We start from the raw sequence: 20,960 nt of genomic DNA, 5'->3' as shown, positions 1-20,960 counted from the left end.
GCTCTGCATTTGTTCCTGACCTGGAGGTATCATGAAGAGTAAATTACATATGATTGTGAGTTCAGAAATTGATATTAGCAGGTACGTGGCTGCAGGGTGTGTCAGATGTAGTGTTTATCCATAGATTTTTTCTGCTGGACTTTATTGTTAAATTTTGGAGTCTCAGTTTCTCCAGAATGACTTGTGCTAACATTGGAAGACATATCTCTGATGATTTCATGGGTACTCTTGTTACTGAGAAGAGCTGTTCTCTTTGCTATGAAATATTTGATGTTGAACTACACATCCCTGTATTAGCAATTTCTGCAAGCTAGATACTGTGGGGAGTGGTAGTTTCTTTTATTAGACCATCTGATTTAGTTGGAGAAAATGCACAAGCTGTGTGCTTTGCAACCCCTTCTTCAGGTCTTTGAAAAAGATCCTGAATAACAGGTCTACATACTCCAAACATTGCCTATTTTTTCCACTTGTATCTTTTGTTGATCAACTAAAATATAAGTTGTCTTTTTGTAAAGCTTGCCTTGATTCAACTGCCATGTCTACAGTATACCACAACTTTGTAATTTCAGCCTTTGCTATTTAGGACACATACTCTTATTTTCTTTGAACTGCCTAAGTTAATGCCACTTTCAGCCATTTCAATTTGTGCCAAATTTTGCCTTCACATTTTCTCACTTTGGGTGTAGCCAGAAGGGCTGACTCTTCTACCTCAGCTCAAATCAAATTGTGCTAAAAACCAGATGAAGCAGTTGAGCCTGTGATTCACTTTTCAGTTTATGTTGTTCCCATCCCCTGAGTCTCCACCACAGACCATGCTGGTAGCCAAAGTATTTATTCTGTGACCTAACAAATGTTATTCAGCAATCCATTAAAACTTGGTTTCCTGCTCCTCAGTCAAATCACCCTAGCTTCAGCTGTGCACTGTACAGCTTTGCATTCTTGTGAGGGGAATTTTCCTAGAGCAGGTAAGTCACATTCTTCTTTGTACCATTTGCAGACTTCTGTCAGTTTGAATGTACCTTCTGCCTCTTGATCCTCCACTCCTCTCAGAGCTTTCACTATGCTCCACTAGTAGCTTTGCCACAGGAATTTTTTGGAACCAATGGCAGTGCATACAATGGTCTTCAGACACTGAAGAGAAGTTCTGGTTCTCTCACAGCTGCCCTGTGCGTATCTCACCTTTCTTACCTCTTTCTGATGACCGATCCAGAAGAGTCTTTGGAAAAGACTCGTCACCTCCACTCAGGGTTTGCCGTCAAGGTGGTAGCCTGAGAACCTGGCTGTATGGCTTTCTGCCTTTTCCCCATGGAGAGGTGAGCAGCAGTCGAACAGGAGGCTGTACTGGAAACTAGTGCCCCCCTGGCTTCAGCTCACAGCTCAAGAGACTGGCCTCTGCCAGCTCTAATGGTCCTGCCAAGACTTGACCAAGCTGACTGTAGTGATTTCTGTGGAAGAGCTATGCTAAGAATAAGTGAGTGGAAGATCCCTTCTACTTCTGTATGGACTGGTGTGTACATTTTGAGTTACAACACATTGTAAATCATAGAATTCCAGGTTGGAAGGGGCCTCAAGGATCATCTGGTCCAACCTTTACTGGCAAGAAGAACAAGATTTTTTTTTTTTTTAAGGCCACTGTTTCTCTTCCTACAGGAGAGGTGATCATGTGTAAGGAGCCTTATTACAAAACCGCGATTCATATTTGCTAGCTTTAGTTAGAAACTTTCTGTTGTCAGACTGTCTAAAGGGGCTTTGCTTAGCCCATTTGACACTTACCCTTGTGTGCCAAGTATGCAACTCTGTGGTACAAATGTGTATAAAGGGATGTGCAGAAATGTCAACAGAAAATGGATCATTACCAGTTAGGAGCAGAAATGGGTTGGGAATCTTGAAGTCCTGGATTTCCTGGGCTTTAACAGCATGTGTTACTCATTTATTCTGTTTTTATTAAAAATACATACAGAACTTGTAAGAGCCATCAAGTAGTTTGTTTTTTTTTCTGTTTACATGTGTTTTTTGCAATACTTAGGCACGTTTTGTGCTTAAAATTCTCCCACTATGGCTACATAAACCTCCAAAAAGTTCCTAAGAAAAGGACTTTTAATACTGAAATAGCAAATTTTTTGTTCTGTAGTATTTTTTTTTCTTTTAGTATTAAACTAATAACCTGGAAGTTTGGAACATTTTCTGAAACAAGAGTTTTAAGACAAACACATGGTAAATTTCACATTTAATAAAGAAGGAAATACCCATGAAAAACCCTGAAATATCAATTATAAGGAAGATGTGTCTAAGGTGTGAAGTGCAGATAGGCTGAGAACTTCTACCAACTTCTAAGAAGCTTGAAGTTTATGTTTCTTTGCAGATTTCCATCTGATGATTTAATACATTGCCAAATAATGTTGCTAATACAAATTATTGACCTTTCATTAATTATTGCAATGTTTTGTTTTCATGCTGAGTGCAATGGAGCCCATTTCTATATGACTTTTGTATACAGTATGCATTATTTCTGTCATGGCATCCAAAAAGCAGCTATGGTAATTCAACTGCTCAGGCACAAAATCTTCTGACTTTTCACTTTTCATTATGGTTAGTAGTAATTTGTGTGTGTGATTCCTTAAAAAATAATTGGGAATATTTTGGAGCTTTAATCCTAGAAGACCAGTGTCTGTTGGCTATCTGTGGTAAAAAGGAAGGATAAACATACATATAGAGCTCATTTTCAGAAGCTAACTGATATTGCCATCAAAATTATGACCTAAGCAATACTAGTTTACTCTTAAAATTTGTGTGCCATAAGGGTGTTTTCTGCATGGTGAGAGACAGTAGGAAAATCACTGGATAGAAGAGGGGAAGCTGACACGCAAGTAAGACTGCTTACTGCACAAGGTGCTCTCCTTCAGTACTAAATCTGCCAGCTCAGTAAATCCCAGACATTCTTAATTGTCCTGTTCATTTTTCTGGAATAGGGGAACTGGGAGAGGCACCTGGATCCATCAAGTGCTACAAGTAGATCTGCACAATGTATGATTGTTACTGCAGAGAAGACTCCTTCCGATCAGTGTGGGGTGCTGCTTTCTCACCTGGGAGTTGGGGAGCATTGGTTGGCACAGGGCTGGCACACGGTCACAAAAACATGTGGTCCCTGGCTTGAGATTTAGTCCTACACCCTGTTGAAAATCCTGTTGTGGTCCTATTACAGTCCTGAAATGGGGCTGTTGAGACATATTATCACCACTGTGTTAGGGACTGAAAACATGATGGCAAATAAAAGTGAATTTTAGCTCTTGAGCTATTGGTAGTAGTGACTGAACTGGCAGTAAAATAAAATGGCTGTTTAGGTTTTAATAGCAGTTTAAGCCAAGAGTTGCTGGTCTCTGTTCATTTGTAGGTCCTCTGAAAATTGTCTTTCCCTGACATACTGGGGAACAGAATAACAAACCAAAGGCAACCTGTAGCTACATTCAGTTGTCTGCTAATTGTGCGTTTATTTTCTCTTCAAAACCTTTCTCAGGGTGCTGGGAGCTCGGCATATTCATCATCATGGCTGCAGCAGAAGTCTCAGACCAGTTCTTTCAAACCTTTACACCTTTCTCGTAAATAATTAATTTAACAGTTTTTGTTTTGTTTTGTTTTTCATTCTGAACCGTCCCAGAGCCATCATGAAATGACAGCTGTCTTGAACAGGCCCCATTTCATGGCCTCCAGGGTGGGGAGGTGGCAGGGTTGTGGACAATTGACATAGGTTGTGACGCACAATATTTTAGACAGAGCTCGTGGCAGCTTTCCATCCTTATGATGCCTGGCATACCCTGCTAATACTCTCTTCATTCATGCAGAAATAAAGCATTTTCAGTTATCTGACTACTTTAATTTGAAATAGTTGGGGAATACGTCACTGGGGACAAAGACATCCTTGTATACTGGTGCAAGAAATTTATAATCATTCTTCCTTTCTTATTGAAATCCTGATCCTGGCAGTCTTGTTGTGGACCTTAGCTTTATTACTAACTTCATTGAGTACAGAGATTAGACCCTGAGTGAAGTGAAGGATGTATGGAGAATATGGATTAGTCTTCTAAGACAATATTGCTCAAGTATTCTACTTGAGGTGCTGTATCTGCCAGAAGAAGTGAAAGATAAACAAGGTGAAGCTCAGCTAACCACCTCAGCACTGCTAGTTATATACTGACATAGTTCTTTGTAGATGGTTGAAAACCATATCTGAACAAAAACAGTGGCTTTTCATGCAAGATGAGACATGGAAGTGTTTAATTTTTCTTTGATAGGGATAAATATTTGGACTAAATGGAAGTGAGCAAGAGCATTGTCTCTCATCAAAAAGCTGTCTGGGTGGCGGAGTTGAAACACTGGCCAGTTTCCATTGAGAATATGTGTACAGATAACAGAAATTAATTAATAGTTGGTGAAATAAAAAAAAAACAATACTCGTGTAACTAGAAAATTATTAAAATTATTAATCAGTAGAGATTCTTCTCAACACTGAAACACATTACTCAGAGTCTTCACAAGGTTTACATACCTGGATCACTTAGAGTAGCAGTATTTATTATTATATCATCATGTCAGCTCTAGATACGCTGAGAAAAGCCAAATAGTTTGCCCAGCATCATACAGGCTGGAGAAACACTGCATCTGAGAAAGTAATTTTAATATTTTTGTTTTAAGATCTTGGAAAATGTTCTATGACCTTTCAGAAAGAAAGATTTCTAGAACTATTACTTAAGACAGCGTATTAGGTTTTCCTTGGATCTTTTGATAGACAAACTTATGCCTTCCTTTCATGCTGCGCCATGTTGGGAGAGCATCTGTATGTCCCAAGACTTAAGTCTCTCATACTTTGCAAGTGTAATAGTGCAGTACTGCAGGCCGCTCCCTCTTACAGCAACCAGTATAGCCAGCAAGTTTCTTTTCTCCTGAACATTATATGAGAATAATTGAGGCCAGTCTTCTTGTTTGGCCTGCTTTTGTATGCAGACATTGAGTATTAAAATGGAAGCTGGAAAATTGTACTACAGCCTGGCCTGAGTATTCCATGTATGCTTGGAATGTTCTTTTTTAGCCATGCATTGCCTAATGCATATCATACAGTATACAGTATATTATTGTTGTATGGAATCAAAATCAGATTATACTCTGTTTAAAATAAAAAATGTGTTTCCTACTGACCTATGGGAATTTCCATATAAAATAAGCCAACACTCCTGTGATGGTTTTACACTGAGATTTTGAACTTTACGTTGTCCTTGTATTTATGGAGTATAAAATATTTCAGAGGCTGAGTAATTTGTGAAGGAATCTCGGGGGTAATACTCTAAATCTTAACCCAGACTTGGCTTCAAACCCTGGCCTACAATGCCTGTGCTTTGAGTTCACTGTTAGATGTATTCATGTGACAGTGTATGTCTCTGTGTATCATGGTGTGAATCAAAGGTGAACTTTGTGAGGGATGAATATGGAAATATTAGATTTTTTGTTCTTTAATTTTATTTCTTTTTGAGGTATTTGCCTATAGGTTGTAAAGAAAGAAACTGAATATGAAATAACACTGATACGTTTCTTTTATTAATCCAGATATGCTTTCCTAGTTTTGGTGTTGATATGTGGCTTGAGACAGAAAAAATTTTCAAGACGCTTGCTGAAGTCTTAGTACAAAAGGCAAGATGCAGGCTGCTGATTGCTAGGCACTTAATATAAGTAAACTTTATGCAAATATGTGAAGCTTCATGAAAGGTGAAGACCGCTTTCATCTCAGTTGCTTAGTTTTCACCTTGTAGGTACTTGGAATATTTCTTCACGTTTTCTTTTCATGGGATAAGAAAAAGAGAATGGAATAATTAATGTTTTAAAAAATAAGAAGGGACAAAACATTAATCTCTTTTTTTCATGTTCCTTTTATACCTTCCTGTATCTCTAGAAATGCATATTATCTCTTTACAGTCTTATTCTACACAGATCACCTTTAATGTCAAAGAAAAGAGTGAGCAGGATGTTTAAAATATATGTTTAGGAGTTTAATACAGTGAAGCAAAGCTGTCGTTAAAATGTTTGTGATTAGCCCTCAAGTTGTCAAATATGAGACAGACCCATTGAACATCAGTATATTATTAGAAGGGCACCTAGCCTGCTGTATCCATTTGCCATTTCCTTGACTCTTGTAATTTTAATGCTGGTTTTGTTGACATTCCGAAGTATGTGAATATCATAAATAGAATTAAATCTTTTCTTCAGTTATTTCTTCATGAGTGTCTCTTAAATATATGGCATTTAAAAATGTTTACCCTAACTTACTAATTTAACTATTGCAAAGAACAGCATACTGCAGCTGTATTCCCTAGAAATCACCACAGAGATAAAGAAGTAATGTTGAGGAGTAAAACTGCATCCATCGAAGTCTGACAATAGTAGCCCTGCCACAACTTTGCCTTTGAAGAAGAGTAAGGAGATACGTCACTGTGTCATATGATATGAATGTCAGTGTTTTAGTCACAATACAATTTTTCTTTTACTAATGGTATTCTTAATGTGTGCTAGTAGAAGATTTTTTCATTCTGTATCTTAAGCTTTGACAAAAATAAAACTGAGTGTGAGAGGTTGTGTTTGGAAATTTAAAAAATGTGTTTAAACCAAAACTGTATTCTTCTATCTCAAATGTGTTACCATTTAAAAAAACATTTAGCATCTGTAATATATTCTGAAGACCACAAGTCCTAACTGTTATACAGGCATACCTGTTTATATTTAAATAAGCATGCTCATCTCTTTTAACTGGTTAGTCCCATATGGAAGCCTCTTACGTCTGTATACTATGTACCAGTAAGTATTAGAGGTTGCAGTTTCTGTTTAAAATTGGTAACCTCCTCAAAAACGCTTACACAAAGGTCTTTTGTGGATTTTTTTTACATTTCATATAACCTGATCTAGTAAGAAAGGGGCTTCCTACCCTTTCAAATTATCTTTTAGCAGGGTATATTGTCCTGCCATCGCTGCTTCTGTTTTCTGTCTCTTAGGTGGCAGAGCACATTAAATAATTTCCTGTCAACTCAAACACGTGAAGTGTAAAAATATTTATTTGTAAAATTTATAAAATTTTATTTTCCCACTATTATTAATAACAACTTTTCTAGCGAGTTTGTTCCTAATCTAGTGTAACACAAAATACAAAGGGTTTGTGTACACCAAAGTACTTCAGGTGAATGCTTGTTGTTTAATGTTGCAAACACACTGGCAGTGTTTGCACAGTGGAAGTCACATCTCAGCTCATACTTTACAAAAATTGGGTTTTATACACAGACTTCTTAAAATGTACTAACATGTTCACAGTGTTCATTTAATTGTAGCCTTCATTATGTGTCAGTAAATAGCTGAGAGCTTAATTGGGCTAAGAAAAAATCAGGGAGCCCTATGTTACACTACTGTAGAGTTTCACTCACCTTTGAATTTGATCCCCAAATATTTGTGTGCTGTGTTGCTCTTTACTTTATCTTGGTAGCTTTTGAACTTCCTTTTTCTGTTTTGTGGACGTGTGATCATTCTTTTTATTTTCACCTATCTCAATGCAGTGCCTGCAAACCATAAGATGTTTTTAATCTGCGGCCTGGATTTTGGAATGATCACCTCTCTGGAGAAGTATTTTTTGTATGTTAATATAACATTTAATAGTAACACATTGTATGTTTTGAAGAAGCATTTCCTAATGACAATGAAAATTAATCTATTTAGGTGGTGTTTCTTAGTGTCTCAACATAGTTTTGTAAACTGAAGGGCACTAAATTAGAGGGATGTGGAACACAAGAAAGCCCTAACAAATATTTTGTACCATTGTTTTTGCTTGAAAATTAGCAGTGTGCTGCAGTAGCTGGCTTTTTCACTTTACTATAAGCTCCCTATTTGAAGTCTTCTGCGGAGAGACCAGCACTATGAAACTAATCTCAGTTTAATTATGTTGGCTTATAAAAACACAGAAAATTATCAATGTCACTGAACAAATTAGTAATAATGAGTTGGTACAATATAACAAACTAGTTGTTAAAACAAAATTAGCTGTTCTTGAGTTACCCCTGCCCTGGCTATTTATTCTCTGTCTGGTGTGGTTTGGGGTGATTCTTTGTGTTTAGTGCATCACTTGTATAATTTTTAACATGCTTCAACTTGTCATCGATACAATGATAACTTGAACTGTAACTGGAGATTTGTCATAGTCCATCTCTGGTTTCCACCTAAAAAATTCTGTAGAGCTTCTGACAGATACACAGTGCGAGATGAAAATTAGATGGCTGAAATGGTTATCACTAGCAGCCGTGTGTGAAGATAAAGCACAGACAGATATAATGTCCAGGAGAACCCTAGGCTTGAGATAATGTGTCAGGATTTTAGAGTGTGGTTTAGACACCAAATGCTGCTTGGCTCTCAGATGCAATTAACATTTTGTCAGCTTCATCCATCAGTGGTCCCCCAAGCCCAGGTCACACACCTACATGTCTGTGGCAGGTGGGCATTCCTCAGGTGTGCTGGTACTGCAGGCACCAGGCCTCCAGTGGGAACTAGACCACACTCCTTTTGCAGAGCTGTGTTTAGGAAGAGGTGAGGATGGTTAACTTCTCAAAGCCAGCTGTGCCAGCAGTGTGCCATACTGTGTGGCTGCCCACTGTGAGGACAAAACCTCACTGGCCTCATCGTGCAACCCTCCCCCCTCCCTCGGCGCCCTACTCCAGTCTCTTCCCTCCACACCAGCGCAGTGCTTAGTCAGTGGGGTGGTGCTTGGGTTGTGGATCCACCTGATTTAAACATGCCTGCTTAAAACCTCCTTTGTTTCTCGGTCTTCTTCCAGAGAAGGTGCCATGCGTGGATGGGAACCGCAGCTGATGGTGGAAGAAGGCGGTGCCCCCCTGTTGGAGAGCAGTGCCAACCCACACCATTTGGTTGTGGGGACACAGCACTCCAGCTTGCTTACATTGGTTCCCTCATGAGCTTGTGAATTTGAGGCCCTATTAATATGCAGGTTTTGCATCATAGAATTGCAGAACGGTTTGGGTTGGGAGGGACCTCAAAGATTATCTAGTTCCAACCCCCTTTGATGGGCAAGGTCACCTCCCCACTAGATCTGGTTGCTCAAAGTCTCAGCCATCCTGGCCTTGAACACTTTGCAGGATGGTGCATCCATGACTTCCCTGGGCAACCTGCTCCAGTGTCTCACCACCCTCACAGTAAAGAATTTCTTCCTAATGTCTAACCTAAATCTACCCTCTTCCAGTTTGAAACCATTATCTCTTGTCCTGTCACTACATGCCCTTGTAAATAGTTGCTCCCCAGCTTTCCTGTAGGCCCCTTCAGGTACTGAAAGGCTGCCATAAGGTTTCCCTGGAGTCTTCTCGTCTTCAGGCTGGATAACCCCAACTCTCTCAGCCTGTCTTCAAAGGAGAGGTGCTCAAGCCATCTGATTATCTTCATGGTCCTCCCCTGGACTCAGTCCAACAGCTCCATGTCCTTACTCTGTTGAGGGCTCTTGAACTGGACACAGTACTGGAGGTGGGGTCTCACCAGAGCAGAGTAGAGGGGCAGAATCACCTCCCTGTCCCTGCTGGCCACACTTCTTTGATGCAGCCCAGGACACAGTTGACCCTCTGGGCTACCACTGCACATTGCTGGCTCATGTTGAGTTTCTTGTCAACCATAACCCTCAATCTTTCTCCTCGTGGCTGTTCTTAATCCATTCTCCATCCAGCCTGTAATTATGCTTGGGATTGTCCCGTCAGGCTTGTGCCTTTATATTAGGTACTTTTTAACTTAACACTCAGTGTATCTGCAAAGTTGAATGTGGTTTGGGGAAGGAAAACTGTTCACTTTAGTTTTATGTGCCGTAAAGTTTCCCAGGACACTGCATGGTGCTTGGATACTCAGTGACATCCAGTGTTGTGTTAGTTGCGTGTTCATATTCATAACCAGAAATAATGCATTGTCCTAAATGGATTGTTCCTTTTAAAATTACACAGTTTCAACTTCCCTTCCCTCTATTTCTTTTTTTGTTTGTTTGTTTTGTTTTGTTTTAAACTGGGGCAGTTCTTCCCACTTAGCATCACAGACCTGCTGCTTGCAGCAAACATGGGAGGGATTCTCTAAGACATTTATAGTGGAAAATGTTAGGCAAGCTGAGTGACTACCAGCTCTGCTATATGGAAATACATATAGGTGGAAGTCTGTACACAATTTGCAATGCAATACATATTTGGGAGTGTTCATTGAAATTGATTGGAGGGTAAGGCAAGGAGTAGAAAAGAGGAATTTTCTATCAGGAAAAACATTATTTTGTTTATTTTGTATAAGGTTTAGCCATAAAACCCCAGCTTTCTGGAAAGTTACTAAGGTGAACAGAAAGTGCGACTAATTTTTTAGATAGAGCTGAACAAAGACTGAAGAATTAAATAACAATTGATGTAAGACAATACTAGTTTGTAAAAATTATTTTATTTACTCTACGATGCAAGACATTTAGAGCAATATGTTTGACTGTACTATATGTATGATTTTGCTTATATTTTTTGCTACATGATCACTGAGGCAAAGTGATCTGAATTAGGCACGTGTTAGATAATTTGATTTAAAGGGAAACTGGACTTACTCTGAAAGTACAAAACCTATCAGTGACAAGGTACATACTACAGAAACATGCGAATCTCTTCAGATGTGTATTGGAGAACATGCTACTGATGATAAAAAGCTTGTCATTACTCACATTAGTGTGCAATGCAGAATTCAAATGCCATTGAGAAATGAAGGGAGAACTGTCTTGTCCATTAAAATCTGGAATTCACATTACAGTGGAAGCTTTGTAATTGTCCTGCATCTTGATATGTAGCAAATCCATTAATTTCTTTTACATTTTCTGCACACCGTGTATAGGAAGATGTGCAAAAAAACCCCAACTGTTACCATTATTATGTTGATATCCTCTGAACAGCCACCTGAAACCTGGTATCCCCTTGCCTGAATTGTACTTCTATGGGAAGTTAAGTTCTCGGGTGTATTTTCAGACCCCTCCTTGCTTCAGCAATATTACACAATTGCAGATGAAAATGGTATTTTTTCAGAATTTCAGTACCTCCTAAGAGAGCTAACTGAAAACAGTTCCTGCCTTACAAGGGTCACAGTCTTTAGTAATCTGACCTAATTTAATAAGAGAGGACAGAACAACAGCACTTTTTCCCACCAATCATCCCATTTTCTCCAATGCCCAGGTAGTCCCTGAAGTAACTGTTGTGTCTTCAGCTGGGCCCATTTTTATGGATTACAATCAATACTTAGCAATGCTTCTGTGAGGTGACGTAGTTTAGTCTATATTTCTCTGAATTCGAAGGGTATGATGTTACCTGATAAAATGGTTTAGTCTTGAGCTATTTTCTATGCAAAGAATATTCCAAAGAAATAACAAGAAGCTGCTACAGCAACGTGATTATTTTATATTCCTCTATGTATGCAGCACTCTACAAACTCAGTGACACTGCCTGTGATTATTAAAGATTTCTTAAGATGAAAACCAACTAAGATAATTTTAAAATATTTGCCATAATTCAGAAATTCTTTGAATTATGATTAAGGAGAACTAGGTATTACGAAGATCTCATTTGCACATGCCCTTCTCATTTGCACTTGCCCATGATAATGACATAGTGCTTGACAAAAATTATAAGGTACATATTTAATGTAGTTTTAATCGTCTCCTCATGTAATTTCACAACTGAAAATGAGAGTGTCATTAGCAGAGTCACCCATGTGCCTTCCCTATACTTGATTAGGAAAACTCTGCAAGTGTCTATAGATACGTCAAGGGGAGGTGGGGGCTCCCCTGAAGTCTGTCAGGACAGGGCCTGGCAACCATGGCCTATCCCACCACCCCAGGAGCAGGGCACAGGGGGGCAGCAGGGCAGCCCTAACCCTGGGCTTCAGGCACCTCGCTGGGGTGAGGTGATGGGCCAGGACATGGGCCTGCAGGTGGCCCTGACAATGCCATGGTGGCCCCGCTTTGCCACTGCATTGTGCTGAGAGAAACATGAAGCCTTCTCATGGCTACTGGAAACCCATCTCTTGTAGGTCATTCCGTTTTGGGAGCTGCAGAGAAGGTGTTCCTTGTCTGCCACTTTGGTGGCTGCACGTGTCTGCCATGGTGCTATGTCCTTTCTGTGGGCTCTGACCTGAACACCTCATGGCTCAAAGTCAGGACCGTGACTTGGTTGAGTTGTTGATGCAATTCCCTGAGTGGGGGAGTGCAGTGCATGTGGTGCCAGGGGACATTTATGTAGAAGCTGTGTGGCCAGAGAAGGGCTCAGGCTGCTTTGGTGGGGAGGTAAGGAGGCTTCACATGAACAGAGAGCAGGAAACACAATTCTTGGGTTTTGTTGAGAAGTTCTGGCATTTCAGTACTGTGTGGGTATAAATGGGCAGATCATTGCCAGGTCAGGAAAAGCAAGTGGGTAGAAGGGCAGAAAATATGAATGTGTATTCTGATCTTGCACAGAAAGTCTTATGGAGAGATAAATTGATAAATAGAAAAGCTCATCCATGAAGGTGGCAATAAAAGAAGCTTTCCTTCACTGGCCTTTCCCTGTGGTGGCAAAACTGGCTATCTGGGTGAGCCTGAGGGTCTTTGTGATCACGTTGCAGAGGCTTGTCTGTTTGAGATGAGTGCTGAGATGGGAACTATTGTCGTCTTGTTCTCCCAGAGATCTGCTCAGGGGAGCTGCTGGCCCCTGCTGCGAGGCAGTGGAGTTTTGCTGCCTGGGTAGGAGGGTGGCTGAGTGACAGCCAGTCTCCTGAAAAAATTTCCAGTGTTGATGAAAATTCTTTTCATAATGCCCCAGTGGACTTCAGGAAGAGACCTTTCTGTTTCATTTCACACCGGAGGCAGGTATGTATGGGGAAGAAAGATCGCAGACAAAAAACAACCTCACTGACAAGTCTCAAAATGAAGAAGGGCTTTCAGTTGTCTCCACGAGGTCTAGTGTAACTTTGTTCAGGCTATTAATTAAGGTAAGCTTAGCAAAATGCCCTAGTGCCCTGAACTGGTGAACTGAACAGCAGATTTCACTACCTGTGTGTAAGAATACTGTGTTTGCTTCTGTGAACTACTGGCATAAATAGTAAGTGGTTAAAGGGCATAGCTTCAGGCTTTGCCGTAAGAAGAAGATGAGAAGATAATTGCTGGATAAGCAAGCGAGCATGGGGGACTGCAAGAGGGCAGCAGCTCAACAAATGAGACTAGTTTTGAACCACTAACAATGTTCTTTCAGTCAGCCTGGTTTCAAGGCTGTAATCTGCCCTGGGCAAAGGAAGTCTCTTGGTCTCCAGGTTGGGTGGTTCTGAGAACAGACTCGCATCCTGCACAAGGCTGTAGGCAGCAAGGACAGGTCTTTGACTGTGGCTTCATCTCTGCTTCTTACTCTCCATAAACTGATCTGCTTTCATTTTTGGTGGTATTCTGCTTGGCATTCTTTTTATGAAGTGTTTTTTTGTTTTGTAAAGACCTATTTATCCCTCCCCTCCCTGCACCAGTGGAGGTTTATTAGATTGCATGGCAGCTTGCCATCTTCCTTATTAACCAAGCTTTTTCCCAAATAAACATGTTCCTTGTGTACACTGCCTCCTATTTATGATTTACTTCCCATTATAAAGCTGCAATCTACAATATAAAAAATGATACACAGACAGATGTTTATCAGAGATTGGACAGGGTTTTATTATACTGACTCTGGTATTTGTGGTTTATTTTTCTTTAGTGAAGCGTGCTTCCTGCCACCCTCCTCAATTTACTATTTCTTCCTCTTGTTATCCTTACAAGAGGTGATGATGCCATTTAAGCATATTTTCTTTCAGGTTGTTATGTGTTGCAGTATGAACAGGACTATGAAGTATGATGGCATACTTAAAATGGAGTCTTTATGTAAGAAATTAGGCCTTTATTCTGTAGGTCTAGATCCACCTGGGGGCAAATAGATTTTGCCTTCTACTTACATGACACCAGCAGGATATTTGATCACCCTCTGCTGGCTGTGCTGCCAGAGCTGCTACCAGTTTGCTGGATTTGGGGAGAGTGCCTTTACACTCTGGTTACGTCCCAGACATCACTTAGGATTTCATTTTGTGCATTTGCACTGTGTTACTGCAGTTCAGCCGCAACAGTTTGAGATCACTGGCTGCATATATAGTTTTTTGATTTTTTATTCGAGTGGATGGAACAGAATTCTGCCTCTGGGTCAGATAATCATCTTAGACCTGTTAAATAAATGGCTGTGACATGCATCATAACAGTGGCCTTAAGCCCCCATATTTTTTCAATATGACACTTTGTCACTTTTTTTTCCTTGGCCTGTGGTTAGACTTATATTACAAAAACAAACAGCACTTAGCTATAATTAAAAATGCCCTACAGTAAGTGGGATGACAAAACAATGGGAATGCTGTTCATATGGATGAAGTCAAGTGTAAATGAAGTCTAAAAGAATTAAGCTGAATGCAAGGATAACATTATCTTGTTGAGTAGGCACAGAAAGTGTAAAATAAGCCTACCCAATACAGCAGATCTTGCTTTTTACAATAAAAAGCCCTCTAACCAGGGTGTTTTTTTGGTATCTTGAAGCAAATCCATCTTTTGCTGTTGCAGCTGGAACATAACCTTCAATTAACGATTTGAAATGCATTTGTGTTTCTGGGCATTTGTATGTAGAGAGTTTATACATATTAGTATCAACCTTGAACATGTAAGCAATATACTTACTTATACTACTTGCACACAGTTTATAAAAACAGTTTATAAAAAACAGGAAACATTCATAGCAGTATTCTCAGTATTTCTTTTTATTGTCAAGGTAGTCTAGTTCCACATGGAAGTATGTTTATTAAAACTTCATGTTGAACAATCAGTATGTTGGCAAGATAAATTTAAAAATTATGCTGGAAACATAATTGCGAACACAGTAAGACATAATTATAAGAAGCGCTGACCTCCAGTAGCTGTCGTCTTGCTTCAGGTTTAGCTCTAGTTGCTGACCAACTTACTGATATTTCACTAATTGCCACTTGAAGAGGAAAACTTCTAGCTTTGAAACATTATTCATGAAAGAAGGATCCTGCTGGCTTGTTTTCAGAGCAGGAGCTTTCCCCCCCCTCTTCTTCTTGTCTAGACAGGCCAAGTACAAGTCTTTGTACAGAAAAGGGATCTCTGGTGTGTCATTAGGCACAGTGGTCTAGTCTGGACTGGTCTGGATTTCCCTGTTTGAATGTTTTGAGGTCACTCCTAGTATTCTGGTGTAGATCTCTGAAGGTTTATTTACCTACTGTAGGATTTGCTTTTGACTATCTCCATCAACCTGACTTTGATCCACTTTGCCTTACAGGGAAGGGTTCTCTTCTGTTTCTGGTAAAAGCACACACTGTTTAAATCCAATTACTGTGCAAACTGCTTAAAGCTACTGAATTTTTGTTTACAAGCTGCAGATACCTGATGCTAAGTATGTTCCGTCCTCAGAAGTATCTGTATTTTCATTGAATAATCAGTTTAATTAATTAGTACATATAAGATGTACATGTAACATTCATACATTTTTCCTTTGACTATTTTCTTCAGACTTCAACAGAACATGCAGGGTAAGTTTTGCACTTCTGTGTCCTCCATTGGATATTAAAGTGAGTTAGATTTAGAAGTTTCTTTTGCTCATGCATGTGTTACAGGTTGATCCTGGCCAGCAGTTAAGCACCCTCACAGCTGATAGCTCACCACCGCATCTCGCCCCACAGGAAGGGGAGAGAATAGGAAGAGTAACAGCAGAAAGCTAGTATAAGAAGTGATGGAAAGAAAGAGGGGAAAGAAGTAATGTAAAAGCAGTCACTCACCACCTCCCACAAGTAGACCAGTGACCAGCCAGTCTCTAAGCAACAGGAACATAAACCCCCTCTTCTTTATTGCCGAGCATGATGCTATATGGCATGGAGGATCCCTTTGGTTAGTTGTAGTCAGCTGTCCTGGCCTCTTGCCCACCTCTTGCTTGCTGCCTGGGAGCAGCAGTGAGAAAAAGAGGAAGCCTCAATGCTATGCAAGCACATGCTCAGCAATAGCCATAACACTAGTGTGTTACCAACACTAATTTGGTCACAAATCCAAAACGCAGCACCATAGGGACTGTTATGAAGAAAGTTAACTCCATCTCAGCCGGGCCTCATACAGGATGACTTCTTTCTTGGCAAAGAGATTTGGCAGGACATCAAAGGCAAAATTATTTTGACAACAGGTTCCATTTAAAAATCAGCATAGAAATTCTGTAGTATTGCGAGCAACCTTCCAGTCAGTGCGGGCACATCAACAGGGGACAAGTGCCCTGATGACTTTGTTTTCTGCACCTTGACAATGTTCACATATCTGAGAGAAGGAGGAAGTAGCCATAACATTTTAAAAGAAAAGTTGATTGAATCTGTTTTTTGAATCCAAATTTCGATGTAGTCCGTTATCTAGGACAAAAAAATCCAGCCCTTAAAGCACAGATTCTTTCATCTGGTTAGTCCTCTTATGGTAATGTTAAAAAAAAAAAAAAAAAAAAAAAAAAGGAACCTTAAGTCTTTAGTAGAACTACTAAACATTTAATGCTTCCTTTGGTCTTTTTTCTGAAGACCATGTAATCTGGCAGCAGACAGAACCCCCAAGTTCTTAGCTTTAATTACTTTGGAGTTGACATCTCATTTGAGCATTTTAATCAGTGATGGGGGAAGCATAGAAAGCCTTATATGAGGACTCAACTCAAAGGGACAGGAAAGTAAATACTGTGGCCAAAGTAACATGCCAAATATTCTAACTGAAAGCAATATGGTGTTTGATATTTTTCTTTCAAATAGAAGCAGTATGTCCATTACCACTCTAATTTCACCCTGTGTTATATTCCTCATTTAAGACACCTGTGAAGTTTGAAGCCTTTCAGCCCAACTTATATAATCCTCGAAGGCAGCTTTGTTCTTTTCTTATTCTCTTACTTCATGAAGTTGCAAAAATGAGTTCTAAAGTGTTGTAATTATCAGATTGTTAATATTGAGACAGATCTTAAAAGTCTCCTTTCCACTAGTAACTGTTAATGGTTACCTTAGTTCCTTCCCTTTCGAAGGCTCACTCTGTTTGGTTGTGAATTATTTTACACTCAGTACTCAAGACAAAAAAACTAAGCCCTCAAGTGCCTCTTCAGGTCTTTGTTGTAGCAGAGAAGGACAGGGTGACAAAAGAACAGGGAAAAAATATTTTGTTTGTACAGTTTATATTGTACAATTTGAATAGCTCAAGTACTACAGGGTTGGACGAAAAACTTAAATCTTGAGGACCTTATTTAGGCAAATACTGATTTTTAAGTGTGCTTTGGCCTGGTGAAATAGATTTTTTTTTTCCACAGGAGATGCTTGTTTTTCTTGCATAGCATTTTATGGCTTTTATTTATACTCCAAAGTAGCATTTTATATGTTACACAGGTTGATGCATATATTTTTTTAGCAGCAGATTCTTGCTGCTATGTGTATCAAAATGTTGTTATTACTCTTGATGAGAATTGTTCAGAGTGAGGTCCACGAATCACTTTTACCTACAAAGCAAATTTGCTAAGAAAAAATAGTTATTTATTTTTCCCAATTTGTTTTTCCTCTCTTTCACTATGACCATACTTATCACAGAATCACTTTCATAGGAAAAGACCTTTTAAGATCATCTAGTCCAACCATTAACCCTACTTTACCAAGTCCAGCACTAAGCCATATTCCCAAGTGCTACATCTAGATGACTTTTGAAGACATCAAGGGATAGGACCACCTCCCTGAGCAGCAGGTTCTAATATCTGACAACCCTTTCCGTGCAAAAGTTCTTCCTTATGTCTAGTCTAAGCATCCCCTGGTGCAACTTGAGCTACAGCCCAGGTATGTGTGGCAAATATTTCACTTAAGTAACTGTTTCAGGGGCTTTTTAGAATTAGAGCTCCTGTCATCTCAGTTCAGCCTAAGTCCAAGTGCTGTTAAGATGAGAGGAAAGTCTCCTGCTGATACTGTTGAAACAAACAAACACAGTCTTTTTGCTGGGAAGGACCAGAGATGATCTTGCTGGAGCAGAATCAGCTAACCCAGACTGTACCCTTAGGGAAGCCCAGGGTTCAGGGAACGGCACTACTCTAATAATCTACTTGAAAGTGTTTCTGTCTACTTTGCCTCTCCATGTGAATGGCAATCGCCAGAATTTGTCAATGTGCTGAAAGTGTAATCATTAAATTATAATTTGTCTAGATATAATATGTCCTCTGTGCTGTATGTGTAGTGTATTTGACTTCAAAACAAGCTTAGTAAGAAAGCTTTTTATAATTGCATGTCCATTTTTGTGAACATTTCTTAATTACATCTCAAATGCTTTCTCTAAAGTTTTGTTTCTGGAAGTGATGTTTAAATGATCAATTTAGCAGAAGGGCAATGGAATTTTAATTATCAACCATCTACTATAGGAGTCATCTTTTGTATATAGTGCCTTATTTAAATATTGAGGTATTACATCTTCAGACAGAGAGCAAGTCAGTCAGACTGAAGCCTTGTCTCACTGGGCTCTGAAAATTAAAGAAAAAGCATCCAAGATGACAGGGCACTGGACTATAATTCCCATAGAAAGCTACCACTGGTTAGCACTTACAGAATCTTTACCAGCAAACAAAAGGCCAAGGATGGAAGTCATGTCATCCCTATCAGAAGGGGTAACTGGGTAGCTCTCCTGTCAGTGTAAACTTTGAGTGGGAGACGAGATAGGGAATTTTTTCCTTGATTTTTTTTTAAGAGTTAGAGGTCAGTCTAGTGAGATACCTTACACAGGATTAGTTAGCCAGCCAGCATCCTTTTGCAGATACAGTGAGAAAAGTAGGAAGGAACTTGAGGTAACAAAGTTTTTGGTTGAATACTTGGTCTCATATCTTGTAGGAATTGTTCTCATGATTAAACAGCATTTAGGGGAAACAGTTCATTTTTTTGTAATGAACAAAATGTAAAAAATGCAACCTGCCTGCATATAGCATTCAGACACTTTACAGAGGTTTTAAAAGTTTACTGACTTTGTAAAGCAAACTGTTATGTGGGAGTTCGATGTGCAGACACTGAGTGTTTAATTGTAATTATTTAGGAGACTGGCAAATTGGCTTTGGTAAGGTAGTTAAGGAATAATTGTCTGTGTCTGGACAGGATTGTTCCTGGATGCAAACGATACTGTTGCCTTACAGAGGATGCTGGTTTACATTGTGCAACACTCTTTTTAATGTGGGACAATTATTATTTTTATTCATAATGTTGTCTTGCTCCAAATACACAAGGTGCTACACAAACATGTATAAGAACAAAGTCTTTGTCTGAAGTGAACTGTAATCAACATGAACTACAAAAAGATATTGTCTCTTTTTGAAGAAGAAGAAGAAGTTGAACTTCCAAAATTGCAAATCTGATTTACAAGTGGCTTGATTCCGGTGATCTGGAATGTGTCATGCATATGTTTATACATGCGATGTTACAAATACTGTATTATTTATTTTGGTTTTGAAGTGACAAAGACCTTTCCAGCATGATAGCATCTGTGTGAAAACTATTGCCTTTAATGTTAGTCATTCTAGCAGTGAAGAAGGTAAGCATCAATTTCCTCACAAATTTTTGTTTCGGTTTCTTTTTTTTTTTCTTTTCAGAGTGCAAATTCACCTGCGCCAGTGGTAAATGCTTGTATCTTGGTTCATTGATTTGTAACCAACAGAATGACTGTGGGGATAACAGTGATGAAGAGAACTGTCTGCTTGTAACAGAGCATCCACCTCCAGGCATCTTTAGCTGTAAGTACTGGCTCTTTGTGTGGATCCCTGTATGCATGTATGTATGTATGTATGTATGTATGTAAGTATGTAAAATATGTCTGTTTACCTTAGAAATCAGTCTGTTTGGAAACTTGGTCTGCAGTGTGATATCTAGGGGGGATACGATGGAGGAAGTAAATACTGTTTTTCTTTGAATCAACAGTGATTCGTAATGTGCTTTCTCTAGGTTTCTAAACCTGTAAAGTTGTAGTTATGGAAAGGAAGATTGTGCTGCAGACATTGAGGTTATAATCAGGTGGATCATATGTGGCTTCTGAGAAAGACATCATAATATGTGAATTATTAAATAATTTGTTTTCCAATATTCTGAACCGTAATTTTTGCTTTATCTCTTTATATGCTGTTCAGACTATTAAGAAAGTTGTAATCTTTCCACTCATCATTCCTGTTAATCAAATACTTTTTTTTTGCTGAAATCAGCATTATTTGTTAGCTTACTGAGCTTTTGTAGATCAATATTTAAAACAGCTTTAGTTGCTATTCTTTGGCACATGAATATCTCACACAGAGTGCCAGGGCTTATCACCCGAATTGCTCTTTTAGTGCTTTACCCTCAGTGATGCACACTGAAGTCCAACTTGGATTATTTTGTTTGTTTGTTTATTCTGCAATAATTTATTTTTAAACCACAATTCAGCTCTCTGGATGAGGGAGTAATTTTCCAATAATGCTTCTGGTCTACAGGTACAGTAGAAATGCTGTTACTTCACCACTTTCCATATGGTTTGGTGCTGCCAATACTGACATCCCTCAGCATGCTGTTTCACTTCTGGTTGTGACTATGGCTTAGGAATATCAGTGTTGTTTTGTCATTAATAATAGGAAAAATAAGCAGCATGTATCTGTAATTTTTTTAACAAATGCATTTGCCAACGAATGCTGGAGTGGATTCACAATAGAAGATGAAGTCAGATATTGGATATCTCTTCCATCCTCTGCCTTCTGAGGTCTAAATGAACATGTTTCTAAATGTTGCACTGTAAATGTTTTTAAGTCTTGTACTTCGTGGTACTTTGGTACCTCTGCACTGATTTCAGAGAT

General features: G+C 39.2%; 1 protein-coding gene across 5 annotated transcripts in view; it reads left to right on the top strand.

The window, feature by feature from the left end:
• The window catches only part of LDLRAD4 (low density lipoprotein receptor class A domain containing 4), a 293,120-nt gene that overhangs the window by 117,577 nt on the left and 154,583 nt on the right, over positions 1 to 20,960 (top strand). For 4 of the 5 annotated variants that reach the window (XM_051609860.1, XM_051609857.1, XM_051609859.1 and 1 more), the window contains one exon: positions 19,737 to 19,877. The exons of the other annotated variant lie outside the window; for it this stretch is intronic. In XM_051609860.1, the coding sequence (XP_051465820.1) occupies positions 19,737 to 19,877 (141 nt within the window). The remainder of the gene's footprint in view (positions 1 to 19,736; positions 19,878 to 20,960) is intronic. 5 annotated transcript variants of the gene reach the window in all.

This window comes from Apus apus, chromosome 2 (assembly GCF_020740795.1).
Source record: "Apus apus isolate bApuApu2 chromosome 2, bApuApu2.pri.cur, whole genome shotgun sequence".
Classification (NCBI taxonomy): Eukaryota; Metazoa; Chordata; class Aves; order Apodiformes; family Apodidae; genus Apus; species Apus apus.
The sequence above is the reverse complement of the archived record's forward strand: the minus strand, read 5'-3'. Positions and strand labels throughout refer to the sequence as shown.